At 40.7% G+C, this 19,037-nt stretch overlaps 1 protein-coding gene across 6 annotated transcripts in view; it reads right to left on the bottom strand.

Annotated features, from left to right (window-relative positions):
• LCLAT1 (lysocardiolipin acyltransferase 1) overlaps nucleotides 1–19,037 on the bottom strand; it is a 156,422-nt gene that overhangs the window by 92,760 nt on the left and 44,625 nt on the right. For 4 of the 6 annotated variants that reach the window (XM_037146602.2, XM_037146601.2, XM_053667194.1 and 1 more), the window contains one exon: nucleotides 4,511–4,679. In XM_037146602.2, the coding sequence (XP_037002497.2) occupies nucleotides 4,511–4,675 (165 nt within the window). In that variant the 5' untranslated portion in view covers nucleotides 4,676–4,679. Of the gene's footprint in view, nucleotides 1–2,238; nucleotides 2,528–4,510; nucleotides 4,680–19,037 lie in introns of those variants that run through there. The other 2 variants (XM_053667198.1, XM_053667197.1) reach the window with 2 other exon arrangements.

The raw sequence follows: 19,037 nt of genomic DNA, 5'->3' as shown, positions 1-19,037 counted from the left end.
GCAATGAGTTCTACCATGTAGCAAGTACAAGATCTCAAATCTCTTCAGGTTTTGGTAGAGAGGTTCAGCCACAAACATGAGATTCAAAACCAAAAGATTATATACTAGAGAAAACTGATGACATTAAAGAAAATGAAGTATAAGAGCAAAATAAGACTGTTACCAAAAAATCATTTACCTCCAAATGTGTGTTTTAGAAACCTATATATAATGTGGAATCTGCATTGGATCTCAGAGATTACCTACTCTGAATTCCTTATTTTACCGATGATGAAACCTAAAAAAATGTTACATAAATGACTTAAAAGAGTTAAACATTTTCAAAAGGAAATGTCTATGGTTTTATTAATGACTATAAGTGGGGGATAACTGAACATGTAGACAGCTTGTAGGTGACTTTTTAGAAAAACTACTCATGACAGTTAATTTTATGTGAACTGAAAGTGTGCTTGTTTTACTTAATATAAACATTTTATAGAGAAATACTCTGTAAATAAGTGAGGGACAGTGCTATACAATACAAGGTAAATATTTTATATTAAATGGTATGTATCTGCTATGAAACAATGGACTTTGTCATTCTAAAGGTGATTTAAAAATCCAACTCTAAGAATCCATGGCCTAGAGAGTCAACTTCTGTCCTCTAACAAAGGAAGTCGTAGTCTTTCAGCCGAATATAAGCCAGAAAAGAAGGTGGTCGAGCTGAGTAAATCTAAATTTGAAAAGACGTTTTAGGTGGAAGGACTACTACAGAGGTCCTGTCTGTCCTGTTCGCCACTGCATCCCAGCAAAACGTCCGGCACATGGCGGACACTTAACAGTTGCTGGGGGACTTGGGATCCTGCTGACTGCTTTTGCAATAAACAAAAGTTACAACAAAACATCCTCCCATTAAAAAAATAAAACGAAATTTCACCTAAAAGAATAAGAAAGATCCATACCAAGAGCATAGGGATAGTACAAATATTCACTGCAAAGTTTTTCCTACAGGAAAGGAAAGGGGGAAAAAAGCAAGGACTGCTTCCAGCCCCGGCAGAGTAAGTGGTACCAGACTCTCCGCCCGGCTGACTTATGGCACATATGGTCGTAACGAATAAATCGAGGAAGAACCTCAAGAAAGTCATGAAATCAACACGGAACAACAAATTCTAGAATTTAAAAGTACAGTATTTTAAACAGAAATGCACTATGAAGAAAATAGGAGAAAGAGTCAGAGAACTTGGTATCCTGTGTGACACTATTCCAATATAAGAAATCTAACATACAAATAACTGTAGTCCCAAAAAGAGAGAAGAGAAAGAATTAAAAAAAAATACATGAAGAATTAATGACCCAACTTGGAGGAAACAAACTAAGCTGCAGATCCAAGGAGCCAAATGAACACAACAAATTAAAAATAAAGAAAACCCTATGTATCATGATGAAATTGCTAAAATCAAGGAAATCTTGAAAGCGGTCAGAGACAAATGACACATTTCATAAAGAGAAGCAACAATATGTATGATGGCTAATCGTTCATAAAATATCAAGGGAACCATAAGACGGCAGAACTTTAAAGTATGAAGAGAAAAACAATGGTATAGCCAGCAACACTAGCCTTCAAAAATGAAGGCAAAATAAGGAAAAACAATGAAATGAAAACAGTTCACCTACAGGAGCCCTCACTATAAGAAAAGCTAAAGCCGGTGACGTAGCTCAGTGGATTGAGCGTGGACCTGTGAACCAAAGGGTTACCAGTTCAATTCCCAGCCAGGACACATGCCTGGGTTGTGCACCAGGTTCTCGGTAGGGGGCACGTGAGAAGACACCACACATCGATGTTTATCTTCCTCCCTCCCTTCCCCTCTCTCTAAAAGTAAATAAATAAAATCTTTTTTAAAAAAAGCGAAAGGGAGTTCTTCAGGTTGAAGAGAAACGACACTAGATGGAAACTAATATGCAGGAAGAATAAGAAACACTAGAATGGAAAACGGTTAAATAAATGTAAGAGACTATATCTTTTTCCTTCTGGTTTCTTTAAAGGACATGACAATTGAAAGCAAAACAAAGTTCTAACGCTGCAGTTTGGAGGCGAATATGTGACGCACAGATGCGGTCAGATAAAGCAGCACAGAGGACGTAAGAATAAATGCACTTCACATCCACATGGCTCTTACATCTTACATGACACAGGAAATATTAATTCTAAGGTTGCATTAGGTAATCCCTAAGCCATGACTAAAAAAATGACAGTCACACCTCAGGACGCGTCAGATTCAGCACTTGTCAAACCCTGTCCTGGTCGCATCTGGATGAGAAAGAAAGGTTTCAGCACTCGCTGGACTCACCGCCCCTCGGGGGGGAAAATGCTTCATCACTGGCTACCTGAAAAAAACCTCCGGTACTTGTCGGTTTCGGCACTCGTCATGAGTTCCAGAACAAATGAACAAGTACTGAGGTACCACTGTGCAGAGATGTAATTTTCTTTCAAAAACAGAGGAGAGAACACTGCACAACTCATTTTACGAAGCCAGCCTGATTCTGACACCAAAGTTTGGGCAGTTTGACCTTGAAACTTCTTTATGTTTGCCTACTCATTCAACAAATATTTACAATACCTTGTTCCAGGTATTTCAGCAATCTGTGTCTTTGGCTTCTCTACCAAAAGGGAAGGCTTTCTTGCCAACTTTCCTCTTCTTCTGTGATGGAGTCGCACATTACTGAGACTGATTTTATTACTAGTATCGGTCTCTCAGATCATTTTTCTCGCTAGGCACCCCTGGCTCAAAAGAACTGCAAACCTCCTTTTGAAACAATCAGGAGGTACCAGTGAACTTCTTACCCCTGGGGAGTTGTTAAGGCTCCCTGAGACTCTGACCAATCCTATCACCTGAGGCTCTAAAGGCAGCAGACAACTTGGGTTTAATCTCGGCTGTGTTTAAATAATTCTCTTCCGTGTGTGACCTTGGGCAAATTAACTAAGTTCTCAAAGCTTCTGTTTCCTCTTCTGTAAAATGAGGGTAATGGTCACACCTGGAATGAAGCCACCTTTCCTAAAGCACAGTATTTGCCACACAGTGTCAACAGCCAGGATCATCATTACCCTGGGTTTTTACTTTGATTTTTTCCTTTTTAGGAAAATCTTCTAATTCTTCCCCTTGTATCTGAATTAAATATGCAGCCACACCAGTTCGCTGTCCCTTTCCTTGTGCTGGTAGAACAGGCAGCCTTGAGGGCACACGCAGAAGAGAGGGGAGAGGAACGGTGGACAGAGAGAGGCGGGGGGGGCTGCTTTTACTTTAACAGTATCACATTTCATGAACATCTCTGTGAATAATAATTTACAAACAAATTAATCTTGTAAAGGGGAACAAATGTAATTTCTAAAATTATTCACAGGATTCCTTTTTAAACATGAAACAGGGTAAACTGTAAAGGATTTATTAAAATTCCATTTACAGGATACTTAAGAAACATCTACTCCATCAAGACAGGTCCACCCATCCCTGTCTCTGGAAATATCCCCCCCTCGGTCTCCCCGAGGGGCCATATCATGGCGCCACACTCTCCTCTCCACTGACGACACCGTGGTGGCAGTCCGCCGAGGGAAAACAGACCACCCACCTCAAAAGAACAGGGTAAAGAGGATCCTGGGGCAACTGGGTGAGGAGGATGCCACCCTAGTGGTCTTCACGTATAGCCTCCACCATAACGAGTCGATAAACCAGTAAACACTAAGCTCTGGGTGTTGCTCAGGAAAAGGAAGGAAGGTCACACTCAGGAAATACAGCTCGTTCGAGGTAAAGGCAGCTGCATGCACAGGCCTCTGTTTTTTGAGGAGGCCCTGCAGATCAGCAGCGAGAGAAGGATGGAAGCCCCTGCAGCCCCAGACACAGAGGAGTCTGGTGCGGGACCCTCCTGGACCTCCCCGGCCGGGATGGCGGGGAGTGTGCTGCCGGCAGTTTGTATGCGCTGGCCCGGCAGGGAGAGCCTGGCAGCTCCAGAAACCTACCACGCACTGTGTGTGTGCTTTTACTTACAGATGTTGTTAACCTAGCCTGCAGACAGGAAACCACTTTATTTCTTATTCTGTGCTTCCTGGGAAGAATTAAATCAATCACATCAATACCACAAATTTTTATAAGTTTGTTACTTCAATCTTAATTTCTGTCGTTGTTTTGTAAAATAAAGGGAAATGCAAAATAAAATTAATGATGCAAAAAAACCCTTCAATATGTATCTTCAGATTTGCTATTTTGCTAGACATAAAGCACACCTCAATGCAAAATTTTTAAAAAGAAAAAATTTAAATGACAATATAAAGAAACTATTTTTAAATGTCTCTTACATGTTTTACTTCAAAGGACATAAATTATTTTTATTTCCTGCTAGCTCCTCCCCCCCTTTAAATTCTAATGCACCTCTTGTACAACAGGGAAGACTTCTGAGGTCTAACATTGGACTGAATCCGATTCTCACAAAGTGAAACTCAATAGGTCAGGCCACTCTCCCGCTCTGGCGTGTAGCTTACCATGGGAAGCGTGAGCCAGGTTGCCACGAGGCGGTTGTTGATCCAGCGATACCAGGATGGGTTCACAACCATCAGAGGTAAAAAGGGACCGATCATGAAGATGCTTCCAAAAAAGCTTCCCCAAAACAGAGTAAGTATGAAGTAAATCCCTTTCCATGACACCATGATTCTGAAAGAGATAAAAAGAAGGTACATTTTGTTACGACACATAACTGCCCAAATTCAATTTCAGAACGACGCCTACACAATCTTTAATTACAGGGCCACAGCACAGGCTCTGACAAACGCTGTGGGAACGTGAACACCGCAGAGGTGACCCTCCTACATGACCGACTGGTCTAACAAGTGGTGAGTGCGTTCGAAATTCACATTTCTGAAAGAGTAAATGGCCCCCCAAAATAAAGCTGGTCCAGTTTATGAAGCCTGTGTTTTCTGTTTATTAGTGTTAACATAAACCTGTATATTTTCCTTTCCAGGATATTATCCAACACAAAATCTTAAAATAGTCCAAAACTTTTTTTATATCCCACTGTAACAAACAGACTTCATGGACTAAAAACTGCAGAACAGCTTCCTAAAGGTGACTATGCCTAAAAGTGATGACAACTTTACAGCGCGCTAAAAAGTTTTTTGATCTAGAAATGTTAATTATTTACATTAGAATCTGAAAGTATATCTTTGGTCAATTAGTCTTAGACTGGCTCTTCATGAGCTAAAGATTAAACAGAAGTCGGACTCCTCACTCTCTTCCCTAAACTATTTGCCAAAGGGTTATAGGCAGTCATCCATACCTGCAGTACTGTAACTGTAGACAGAAAATATCTGGGGGGAAAAATGTTACTTTGTTGCTGAAGTACACAATGTAGTTAGTTAGGCCCGTGATGGTTGTGTCTGTATCAAACAGGCACAGACTTCTTCTTCTTGTCATTATTCCCTTAACAATTCAGTGTTAATAACTATTCACATAGCATTTACACCGTATTAGGCATTATAATCTGGAGATGACTTAAAGTAATGAGAGGATATGTGTAGATCACATGTAAATACTATGTCATTTTATCTAAGGGGCTTGAGCACCCTCAGATTAGTGGGAACGAACACCTATGGATACTGAGGGACAGCTGTGCTTTTGTGTAGCCGAATAACCAAAAGAACAGAATATTGGTGTTTTAAAATGAACTATTGGAAACAGTCTAAAATAAGTAATCAGACATTTGATTTTACAACCTGAACTATATTAGGGCAAAAATATGTTTGCCTCAGAATAATAAAACTATCGGAAATATTAAACTATGAAAATAATAATGATTAAGAGAATAAATCCTAGGAATTCTCATCACAAGGAAAAAGAAAGAAAACAAAAATAGCCTGAAAATTTATGTATTAAAAGAGGTATTCTAGCAATCAAGACCTCTGAATATTTAAAAAGAATCACAGCAGGAAACAAATAACAATTTCAAATGCCATGGTGCTTTAAATAATGTCAGACAAACAACAAAATAGACCAAATCCCTTAACACAGAATAATCAAGCTTATCTGGGTACTAAGTATATTATCAAATCTCTACCAATACATGTATACAAAACGGGCCAAAGTACAAGCAGAATAAACATCTCACGAGAACTCCTTTTCTATCTCAGAGCTGAGATGTGCGGGGGGAGAGAGAGAGGGCAGAGACACAGGCCACTGGAAGGCAGTGGCCAAACAATGTGTTCACACAAGGCCCAGAACTGTCGGTGCCCCTGCACTCCCTCGGCAGTGCTTTCTCTGAGGCTCAGGCCCTCCGCTTTGCATTGAAAGATGTTATAGGCTGCTTCTCTCCAGTCTTTAGATTAACTTAAAGCTTTTCTTAATAGGGAAAAAAATCTTCTAAATTCAGCACTCTCAACCCCTAATTCCTTTTATACCCTCAAAAAAAAAAATTCCAGCACTGCTGCCACTATATATTTGAAAACCCATAACTACCTTTTTCTATCTTTGCTTGTTTCTGCCCATTGCTCATTAGCTGGTTCTATACTTAGACATCCCTGAACTCCCTGTGAGATGTAAGATGCATTTCACAGTGTATTCATAGATAACTCTCCCCACCAGGCCCCATCAAAGGCTCTGACATGCTTCTTCCTCACCTACTGAACAATTTTGTATTTGATGCCATTACAAAAAAATATATATATATATGTTGGGAACCGCCCTTTCCTGGTTTCAGAAGCTTTAACCCTCCATAGCTAAGGCTGAATGCAAGACCTTGGGACCATAAGTCGCTAAGGAGACAAAGCTTATCTCCCTGGCAGGGGCACCACCTCTGCCCCCATTCCTGCTTGGCCCTAGGCAGATGACTGGTTAGCAAATGATGGGTAAGATTCCTTAAAGGAGAGACAACCTAAGACAGGCACAGCCACGAAGAAGGCCTCAAGGAAGGACTTGGGGGTCTATAAAAAAGGGGGTGATGCACCCCTATCCCTCAGCTTTGACATAGCTTGAGTCCTCATTCTGTCTGAAAGAAGTCTCCTAATCTCATAGCTGCCTTACTTCCCCTGCCTGACTTAAGCCTGAAACAATGGCAGAGGTGAGTGCAGCCCTGTGCTGGAATGAGCGGGTTCCCCGGGGGGGCAATCAGGCCTAAGAAAGAATGCATAAAATCCTGTGAAACCTGTTTTGCTAATGTCCTCAATTTTCTGATCAAGCATGAAATGAGTTTGTTCCCCGAAGTTTTACAGCCCTTTAGCTATGTGACCCTGACTCAGAATAAGTCCTCAGAGTTCTTTGTATATTATCTATTCTTTGATCCTTACTGCCTGACAATGATTGATGAGCTTTATCTGTATTCCTGTGCAAACTGAACCCAATCAAAGCCCATTGAGGAACAGGATCCTGGTCCTTCTCCTCTGAGAGTTCGGCACCTTTTCTCCCTAAGCAGATCATGTCTTGGTAGACATATTCTCATCCATGGTGGCTGGGGCTGGCTCTGTGGGTGGAGCCCCCCCATTTACGTGTGTGTGTGTGTGTGTGTGTGTGTGTGTAAAAGGAGCTGAGATATAATCTAATAAAATCTTTTCATTTTTACAATAATGAAGCTGAGGACCAGGAGATGACTTTCCTAAATCCATATAACAAGTTAGGAGCATCAAGTCTTTTTTTCTGCCTTGTGCTTTTTCCTGCCAAGGGGCTGGGAGTGAGAGAACGGAGTCAACTTGAAACATATATTTAAACACGGACTTAAAGGCCTGTGTCACATGAGTATACTGGGATTACTCACATGAAGTCTAATCTAAAATTATTTTCCATCCTATTCCTGTTTCTTCCCTAACCTCTCAAACATTTGCTCCTGATTCAATAAACATACACTAAACATACCCACCGTGTACCAACTACTGTGCTAGTCATTTGGGGATACAAGAGTGACTGACAGACACACCAGCCTCTCAAAAATCTAATGGTCCCTCCACCTCCTCCGTATGAACACCTCCCTGGTTCTGCATCTAACCTAGCCCTAGTCTGCAATTTCTCCCAAGTCTCAAGGCTCTGACAGACAAACATGGTTAAGAATTATGCTACGCACTTATTTAGGGTAGCTAAAATTTTCTTAAAAACGGGCAATATCAAGTGCTGACTAGGATACAGAGCCGTCAGAACTCACATATATATTGCTGGGAGAAATGCAAAACGGTATGGCCACTCTGGAAAAGTTTAGGCAGTTTCTTAAAATGTCAACTGTACATTTACCCCAAATTGCTACTGCTGAATATCCAGGACAAATGAAAACTTATGTTGAACCAAAAACCTGCACATAATTGTTTATAGCTGTATTATTCACAATTGCCAAAAATGCAAAGAACCCAAATGTTGGTCAGGGATGAATGGATTAACAAATTGTAGTAAATCTATGGAATGGAATACTATTTAACAATAAAGACAAACTGCTGATACAGACAACAGCTTGAGTGAATCTCACATGCATCCATCAGGCTGAGTGAAGGAGGTCAGACTCAAACGGCATGACTTCTTTTTTACTGATTTCATCAGATGACTTTCTGGGAAAGGCAAAACTCTAAGAGGGGGGAACGGATCAGCGGCTGCCAAAGGCTGGGGGTGAGGAGAGGTGTGACTGTGAAGGGGTGGCACCAGGGAAGTGTTGGGGGTGAGGAAACAGTTCTTTTTCCCGATCGCAATGAAGTTATGAGACTATGCTTTTGTCGTAACTCGTAGAATGTACAAGTGATTTTTTTACTGTATGTAGATAAAAAAAAGTTTTAAAATTATGCTATGTGAGCTTTTAGATTATGCCAGGCACTGTCTCACACTTCATATCTTTTCCATGAGTGAGCTTGTTTGACACTCACAGTAATCCCCTGCTGTATGCATTTTCATTGCCCCACCTTTGATACATAAGGTTACTGAGACACAAAGTGATTAAGCAGCATCTCATGATTGATACAGCAGGCTCAGAAATGGCAGAGCAGGGATCTGAACCCAAGAATTCGGTGTCCAAGTCCACCTTCAGTCTACAATGCTAGACTATGTTTCTTTTTCAAGAATAGATTACTTCTGTAATCTATTAGACATGCACACTTTAAAACAATTGGTCTATAAAATAAGATGTAACAATTCTAAACAAAATTTTTAATGCCTCGTGCAAAAAGTATTTCATATTTTGGAAGCTCACGGGGACTTAGTGAAGAAACCTAATGCCTTTTGTACATTAACATCCCCGGCACCTAACATAGTGTCGAGCACATAAAAACCTGGGGTGTCGTGGGGGGTGGGGGTGGAGAACTGGGGCTGCCAGCTTCTGCTGGGAAAAGAATTCCATAATTGGTAAATTAAACACCTCATCTTTTTAAATCTTTTAAAATTAAAAAAGAGGTTATATCACTGAGAAGTAATTACAGTCACTGCAATTTCATATTACTGTGTATTCTTTGTATAATGCTATCAGTATTCTCATTAAAAAAAAGCCATTTGGAAAAGAAATAATCCTAGTTTTAAAATGGCACATCCATTTTATTGCCCCAAACAGATACAGACACAAAACTCTCGGTCACCTTGAAAAGCTACGCCTACACCTCAGTGTAGCCCAACAACCGTTTCCGAGGCACTGCTTTCCCTTCGGTGAGTGAACAAGCACTCTGACCCCGCCAGCGCCTTAGCTCACCCTGTGATTCTGATGCCGATGCTTGCCCATGCTGTCTAACCATCTATGGTTCAAATGCTCACAACACCACACAGAGGCGAAACAGAGTACAGGAACCACAACAGCCCCCTGGACTTCTACTTGAGTCTCGTATGTTATCCCAGAAGTATGACCGTGTGGGATACTCCTTGACAAGGATAATTGGAATCCACTGGGAACACTTCCAGTTCCTGACTCGGGAAGAAAACCACATTCACTTCGTAAAATCTTATTTTATCACATAACAATTCCAATATTAACCACTATCGCTCTTACGGTCTAATACTGAAGCTACGTATGCTAAAGAAGTATTGTAATTCAATGTGATACATGCTGTAATAGAGGTATAACAGAAGTATGCAACATGAGTAAGAGTAGATCAAAGGAAGACCAGATGGACTCTGCTAAAAGGGATTAAAGAAGGCAACAGACTCTTGGAGGATAAGAGTTTGGGGGAAGGGAGAGAATATTTCAGGCGGTAACACGTGCAGAGTCGGAGAAATCTGAAAGGGCATGGCCACAGCAGGGAGCTGCAACTCATAGATACTGAGGTATACAGAACACACCCGGAGCTGCAAGAAATCAGGACATGAGTCCTAGGGACGAAGTGCACACACCTGGGCCGGGATAGGACAGGAAGACATACGACTCATGTTTGGGGATAAATGTTAAAAGTAATATGGTACACATAAGCATGGAGTCAATCAGCACACAAACTAGTTTTAAAAAGAGCTTTAAGAGCAAAGAGCATCTCTGCCCTTCAAAACAGACAGTGCACGGGCACGTGGCAAAAACGCCAGCACTGACGGACCTGGTATCAGGGAGGGCTGTGAGGGCTCTGCCGCTCAGCAGCCTGATGGCCGTGGCCCGAGTCTTATCTTGGGGGCTTACAGATGGGAAGTTGGGAAAACCACGTCAAAGGCCGACTTTCTGGCCACTTTTTAAGCACCTGCTATTTACATACTAGGCACATTATGGAAGGCTCTTGATATTTATTCATTTAACACCTAAAAGGTCAACTACCCACAAAACAACCCAACAAAGGTCCGTGACATGTGAGTTATGTGTAATTTTGCTGAAATTCAAAGTTGAAAGCTGAACACTGCAAGGCTGGTGTCAAAAAACAAATCATGTCAGCATTGGTGGAAGAATGGTGAGCACAGCTGCCTTCCAAAAAAGAAATCATTAGATAGTAATAATCTGGCCAACTGTCCAGTATCCGAACTCAATGGGCCTTTATTCTGTTTTGCTTACCTTATATGCACTTGGGTTGGGGGAGTGATATGCCACAGATTTGTAAATTCGAGCTTTTAGAAGGACCCAACCAACAGCTGCAGAGCCCTACCAGACACCCCGACTGCAGTGCACTCTTCCTGGACTGTGGATTTCCAGAAGTCATTTACACATGAACTTGACCACTGCCTTCCCAGAAAAGGATCTTGTCAACCCTCTGGGAGGCTGAGGTCAGACTAGCACTCGGAAACTCTGTATTTGTAAAAGTCTTCATCTAATAATAATGGCAATGTTAGCTGGATTATGCCTACTTTTCAAGTTTTCAAGAAAAATTATAAATAAATTGTGTAGGGATACACACATCTATTTGAGAATATGATACAGACTTCTAAAGAAAAACAACGAGTAACAAAAGAACGGAACTTGTCATGGTAGGAAGACACAGGAGGCCTCTCAAGGTACTGGAAATGCTCCTTCTTTTTTTAATATTTATTTATTTATCTTTAGAGGGGAAGGAGAGAGGGAGAGAAACATCAATGTATGGTTGCCTCTAGTGTGTCCCCTGCTGGGGACTGGCCTGCAGGGAACTGGCTTGCAACCCAGGCATGTGCCCTGACTGGGAATTGAACCTCGATCCTCTGGTTCGCAGACCTGTGCTTAACCCACTGAGCTACACCAGCCAGGGTTCTGGAAATGCTCTTTCTTAAGGACAGGGAACACTTATGTGTTCACCAACAGTGACTTTTAAAGTATTCCATCAAAGGCTAGGCTTAGACGTTTTTGCCAATCTGTACACATGCCATGTACCACAGGCTGTTCTAACTATACGATACATTAACAATGTTTTTAGTGATTACCATTCTTGGTAATAGGAAAGGAACAGAGCTTTTACTTTTTAATTCATGTACTATTATATTACTTTAATTTTTTATAAAGACTAAACATGTATTACTTTATAATTAAAATATTTTAATTATAAAGTTTTTAAGAACATATTCATTAATCCAGGTGAGAAACAATTACCTCTCTTTGTTTTAAAGCCTAATTAAATACTTCACCATAGAAAACAATCCTTGGGAATCAGATGAAACACACATACAAGTTTTTTCCAACATATACGAGACAAGTTTTTTCCAACATATACAAGACAAGTTTTTTCCAACATATACAAGACAAGTTTTTTCCAACATATACAAGACAAGTTTTTTCCAACATATACGAGACAAGTTTACTCCAAAATAAACAAGTAACATGTTGATCTCAATTCAAATGCCAAAATCAAATACATACAATAAAAGTGCAAAAACTAATGTCAATGACTGCATATATGCACATGTAATAATAATAATCTTTATTATTATTTATCCTCACCCAAGGACATGCTTATTGATTTTAGAGAAAAGAGAAGAGAGAGAAAGAAGGAAAGAAACATCAGTGTGAAAGAGAAACACTAATCAGTTGCCTCTCATACACGACGACGACCCTACCCAGGGACCGAACCCACAACATGGGCATGTGCGCCAGCTGGCCATCGAGCAAGCCCATGACCTTTTGGTTTGGGCGACAATGCTCCAACCAACTGAGCCACACCGCTACACCTGTGTATGTAATAATTATTGCAGAGTGGTCACTTAGCAAGGAAAATAAAAATATTTTAACATACAGCTAAAACAATTAACCCTGATTATTGAGATTACACAATGTGGAAGAATTTAACTGTGTTCGTTACTTAAAGAATTTAAGTGACATGCTCTTTATGCATTACTCTTGTAAGCTAGACGGATACTTAACACCCAGACACAATAACACTGATTTAGTTTTTACACAAACATTAGTGAAATATTTGAGCTAATTAATTCCTTTCAAATTGATATATTTTTAAATCCCTAAATGCATGTTAATTTGCATGTCCTGATTCTGATGAGCATTTCTGCATTTTGCAGAATTCGGTAACATAAGCACATCTGTCTGGCCTGATGAAGTGCTATGCCTTATTTTCTCACAAGCACTGAATTAGTTTTCCTTTCCAATCTCAAAAGACAGTGGCTCACAGATAAATTTAACATTCAATTCCAGAAGCAAAGATTATGGTTATTATTATCTGTCTCCTCTTACAATCTTTTATTTGTATTCTTATTGGCATTATCGCCTCTGTCTTTCATTGCAAATCACTTTAAATTATTTTATGGAACAGACTATTAATTTAAAATAAATGTAAAAGAATGCCACCATTAGTAACTGTATTCATCTTTACTTATTTTACTAAATTTTTTAAAAAGTCTCTTACCACAATAAGAAAAAGAAAAAAAAGTCTCTTCTAACCCATGTCAGAAATTTACTAAAAATTTCTATTTTAGAATTTATGTAAGAGATATTCTGAAGACAAAAAGGTACACTCCTTTAATAAGTAAATCACTAAAAGAAATAAAAAACAAAAATAAGCCAGAAAGCACTTAAAAGGCTTTTCCAAGCCCACTAAGGATTTATAAGACAGGTGGCTGGGCGGGGCGGGGGGGATGCTAATGTACGAAGTCTGCACGGGCACCTTCACCTGTTTGGAAAATGACAGCAACAGTGACGGGAAAGGGACAGACCACACGGTTTCATGCTTTCTGAAGCAGCATCAGAGAATAGTATTTTCCCAAGTACAAGAAGAAGGTACAAGGTAAGCAGGCATTCTAGTTAGAGAGCACTAGACAAAATATAACCACAGTTCACCAATTTTGATAAAACACGAGACAGTTAAAGAGCAGAAGGCTTGGTCTGACCGTTACAGAGCAGATCAAACCTCAGATCTACCCAAAATTAAGCAAGGACTTTCAATAATCCGCTGGATTTCAGTAAACACGTGTACCAACTGCCAGGGGAGGGGAGGGAGTCCGCTCTGACAGTTCTTAGAAGGGGGTGAGGACATTGAGGGTGATACTGGGTCGGCCAAAAGTCTGTTTAGTTTTTTCCATAAATGAAAGACACATCTTTCATTTTCACCGATAACTCGATTGATTTGGGTATTCTGAGTATTTCACTATCTCCTACTATTGGCTTCTAGTGGGTAGAGGCCAGGGGTGCTGCTAAACATCTTCCAATGAATAAGACAGCCCCACGGCAAAGAATTGGCCGGAATGTCAATAGGACCAAGAAACCATTTAGACACGTTCGATCAGTCACAGCACTTTCTCCATACACCACACAAATCTTTTTTCTGTGTGTTTCAGTTACATTTTTACCTTTCTGGAAATAAAGCATAATATACCAAAAATGTTGCATATCTTCTTCCGTCCTCAATATTAAAATGGCTACACAAAAATTCACCACTTTGATAATTTTCTTTTAAATGCATGTTGATGTGAGACAGCTGTCACGATACAATCTAACAAAACTGTTTTGAATGAAGTTAAAGACAACTAAGCACTACTAGAGCCATCGTACAGAAAAACCCTCAACCCTCAACGAACTTTTTGGTCAAGCCAATATGAAACTAATCTCTTCAAGTTTAGTGAGAGAAGAAATTATCTGTATCAATAGTAATAGTTCTCTGAACTGTGATGCGATTCTTAAAATGTATTCAAAAGTTAATACATAAAAGATGAGAGTATGTCCTGTATGATTCTATTTATCTAAAGTTCCAAAACAGAGAAACTGATGTACAGTTAGAAGTAAGGGTGACGGTTGTCCCAGGAAGGGTGGAGCGGGGCAGTGACTGCCAGGCGCACCAAGGGGCGTCAAGGGTCTCGGGGAGGCTCTGTGCTGACCTGGGCGGTGGTTACACATGGCGCAGTCACTCAGTCGAGAGTCACCGAGCCGTGTGCTTATGATTTCTGTGCTCTTCTACAGGGAGGTTATATTTCAATATTTACAAAAAGTTGTATATATAGTAATTTAAACTGGGTACTTTATAAGTAATCCAATTCAATATATACAGTTAAAGGAAGAAAATATAAATGGTCAGTAAACATAAAGAAATCTTCAACCCCACTATTTTCAGAAATGTAAATCAAAACAACAAAACACCATTTTTCCTCACAGACTGGCAAAAAAGTCTCACATTTTTCTTTGCTTTTCTAAAAATCGTTTGTTGATGCCTTTGCCGTCCCAGCTGGTTGCAGTGACACTTTATGCTAAGAGGCTGTGCTGACGAGAGCTACTGTGACTGCCAGCACACCCGCCACCACGGACTCCTGCCCAGAGTCCACCTTAGAGGAACTCGCGACTGACTGCAAGGATAGAGAGGTTTCATTTCTGCATTGCCTGTAACAAGAAAATCAGAAACACAAATGTCTATTAACAGAGGAACAGCTAAATAAACTGGTACATTCAACATTATGAAACACTATGCGGCGCCAGAAAGAGGAAGGTCGAGCTGTATTTTCTAACATTAACAGCTGTCCAAGACTCACTGCTAGGTAAAAGGAGTATTTACCATTTTTGGAAGGGGAGAACCATATCCCCTGCCCCCACCAAAAAGCCCTATGCTATATGGTCTGTACGGATAAATGTAAACACGTAAATCAGTGTAGAAGGATTCACACCAAGGTTATTACGGCCACCTCTAAGAAGGTGGAAGGGCTGTGACTAAGGATAGTGGTCAAAGAGGAACAGACCTTTCTGTAATGTTTTAAAAAGAGAGTATTTTCATTTCATTCTTACACAGTCTAAAGGAAAGGGAGAGAGAAAAGAAGGAGGGGAAAAGAAGCTTAAGCAGAGCCGAAATGCATCAGCTGGCCAATAATGCCAGTTATGCCTGTTTCCCCATTATCCCACGACCAGAGATAGAATGGTTAAATGTTGAGGCAGAAATAACCCATACCTTGGAGGTGCCTGTGGGCGAATTACTGTTTGCCATACTTTAAACTCAAAGTAAGTTTTTACAAAGTAAAAACACAAATTGAGATAAGAATGATAAAGTACCCTGGGAAAACTAAAGCACACCGGCACCTCCAAGCATCCTTGGCCTAAAAACAGTCTCTTAAAACCATCATTCAATTTACTTTGGTGCATTTATCTCTGTTAACTTGACGTTTAAGCTCATGTTTTGCTCTCCCTTCATGAGACACATAAGACAACCCCACAGGAATATACTGTATATAATCGCACAGGATCAATAATGTTCTAGCAAAAAAGATAAGTCATTTTAACTCTGTTTATTTTTAGAGAGAAGGGAAGAGAGGGAGAAAAACATCGATGTGAGAAACATCAATCATTTGCCTCTCGTACGCACCCCGTTCAGGGACCAAAACTGCAGCCCAGGCGTGTGCCCTGACCACCAAGAGTCAGACCAAGGGCCTTTCTCTTTGTGAGATGACACCCCATCACCTGAGCCACACCAGTCAGGGCGATAAAAGTGGTTTTAGAAGTCAGCAAAAACAGAATCTTCATTTTGAATATACCCATGTCTGGGTATAGTTCAAAAGCATGCTGATAAAAAGAGAGAAAAGGGGAAAAGTGAAAATATCTGCCTAAATTTACCAAGTTACTTCAATCATTTCATTTAAACAGAAAATAACTACCAAGTAGAATCATTGCACAGTCCTTAAAAACCCAGCACTAACCATCTTCTGGCAAGGCACTATGAAGGGTGGTATGCGGCTTTCCCTCCTAGAGCATTGCACCTAGGTGTAGAGAAGAAGAAATTCGAAAAGAAGGGAGGGAAGGAGGGGGGCGATACAAGAGAGTGTATAAACACCGAATCCATGAAAAATCAGTATGCATAACAATCATTGTGTCACTCTCAGAAGTCTAGAGCTGGAATTAAGATCACAGAAACAGACTCACGGATACAGAGAACATTTTGACAGTTGCTAGACGAGAGCGGGGTTGGGAGACTGGATGAAAGGAGTGAGGGATTAGGAAGTTCAAACTGGTAGTTACAGAACAGTCACGGGGATGTAAAGTAGAGCACAGGGAACATCGTCAATAGTACTGTATTAACTATGTATTATCTGGGTGATTACTTTGTAAGTTACGTAAATGTCTATGCACTGGGTTGTACACCTGAAACTAATATAATATTGTATGTCAACTGTAATTGAAAACTAAAAAAATTATTTAAAAAAAGATCACTGAGCTCTAAACATCTGTTGGTTAAACAGGTGATTCTCTCGTTATACCAGGGAAGAGAAAGTGGGGGACAGAAAAGATGAGGGACCTGGCACGTGCTCTCAGTGGCACAGCCTGTAGGGACACAGAGAGGCCAGGCCCACCCACCTCCAGTTACCGGCTGAGCATTCTTCCCATTAGGAAGGGATCGGAGAAGGCTGAGATGCTCAGCTAAGACAGGCAGAGGGACTCAGATGCCAGCAAACCCGGCCCGGGCAGAAGAACTGCACTCAGTCACGCGGAGACAGAAGAGAAGGACACAGAGGTCGATCTCTTGACATTGTCTACTCTTCAAGGGCACTCTGTCCTGTCACTGGTTAAAGTCTCGGGATTTCTGTTGGGTTTTGTTTCTTCCCAATTGTTTCCAACAAATGAATTATTAACAGCAAGCATTTTTTAATGAAAAGTCACCATTTTTTTTCCGAGTAAATGGCAAGCACATTCACTATATTTCAACAATTTCCTGTTATTACATAAGGCTCCCCTAGAAGACATAAAAGTTAAAACCACATACACCCACACTAAGTGGAACATTACTACATGAAACCGTTTCAGACAGACTGGTTAGCAGAAGTCTATTATCCCTCCTACCTGTTATTCAAGACCACCTTCCTTGTTCAGATTACTTGTTATAGTCCTTCAAGTGTTAAATATACCATACAACCCAGCAATTCCACTCCTAGATACATATACCTAAATTAAACAATAATGTATGTCCACATAAAAACATACACACAAAATGTTCACAGCAGCACAATTCATCATAGTCAGAAAGTGGAAACAACCAGAGCAGTCTTCATTTGAAAAATGAATTTAAAAAGTGGTACAGCCATCAGTGGGTATCACTCAACAAAAAGGAATGAAGTACTTGACAGAGGCTACAGCACAGAGGAACTGACATTACATTAAGTGAAAGAAGCCAGTCACAAAAGTCCACATACTGCATGATTTCCCTTACATGAAATGTCCAAAATAGGCGCATCAAATGAGACAGAAGGTAGATTTGTGGTTTCCCAGGGCTGGAGGCAGGTGGAATGGGGGTGACTGCTAATGAGCACTGTTCGTTTTGAAGATTAAAAAAAAGTTCTAAATGTTGATGAAAGGACATCCCCTTTAAGAAAAAGTCTTAGAAGAGTTTATTTGAGCCAAACTGACAATTGCTGGGAAGAAAATTCTCAACAGATTAAGCAAACACTTAGGAGAATGGCAGTTTTACATCTTATTTTATACACTGAAACCAAAGGAGATGTAAGGGGGTTACACGAAATCCGCTGGTGGGAGATTAGGGAGGTGGAAGAAAGAGAGCAGGGAAACCTCTGGGACTGAGGAAAGAGAAAACATCAGAAAGACAAAGAGACACTTCTTTGACATCGGTGGGTACAAGACAGTTAACATCGCAGCACGCAGAAATGGTATGTGGGCAACGAGATAACAAGGGGTTCGGTGCTCTCTTGCTCTGATGGGCGGCTGTGCTCTAAGGGGTCTGGAAAAAAGGGGACTGGTCTGACCTTCCAAAGGTATGTCTTAGATGCAATAAGACCACACACAGGCTCACTTAAAGACTGACCTTTGTCAAGGAAGCTACAGACCCAGAAGCTACAAGACTACCTGCTATGACCTGCCTTTAGGTAGGAATCCTTCCGTTCAGACCACCCTGCGGTAGGTAACACAGGCCTCCCTTGCACTAGTCAGGTCGAGCGTGTGGTCCTCTGCTGTCCACACACTGTCAGGTAATGGTGGTGGCTGCACAGCGGCGAACGGTCCAACACCCGCCACCTTGTGCACTGCAACTGGGTAAAGTGTGCGCTATGTGATCACAGCTCCAAACAATGAATCACCTAGAGGAGAGGCCACAAAGACCTGAACAGCTAACCCACTCTACGCTGGTGGTTACAAATGCTGATGGAAAACAGACATTGGAAAAGAACAAACACAAGCAAAGCCCGAGAACGCCGGGGTCCAAGCTACACAGAATGAATCACTGAACAGAAAAGAGACTAGACAGAAATGTGTCAAAATGTTACCAA

This window comes from Artibeus jamaicensis, unplaced genomic scaffold (genome assembly GCF_021234435.1).
Source record: "Artibeus jamaicensis isolate MK-2021 breed Jamaican fruit bat unplaced genomic scaffold, CSHL_Jam_final contig_465, whole genome shotgun sequence".
In the NCBI taxonomy this organism is placed as follows: domain Eukaryota; kingdom Metazoa; phylum Chordata; class Mammalia; order Chiroptera; family Phyllostomidae; genus Artibeus; species Artibeus jamaicensis.
The sequence above is the reverse complement of the archived record's forward strand: the minus strand, read 5'-3'. Positions and strand labels throughout refer to the sequence as shown.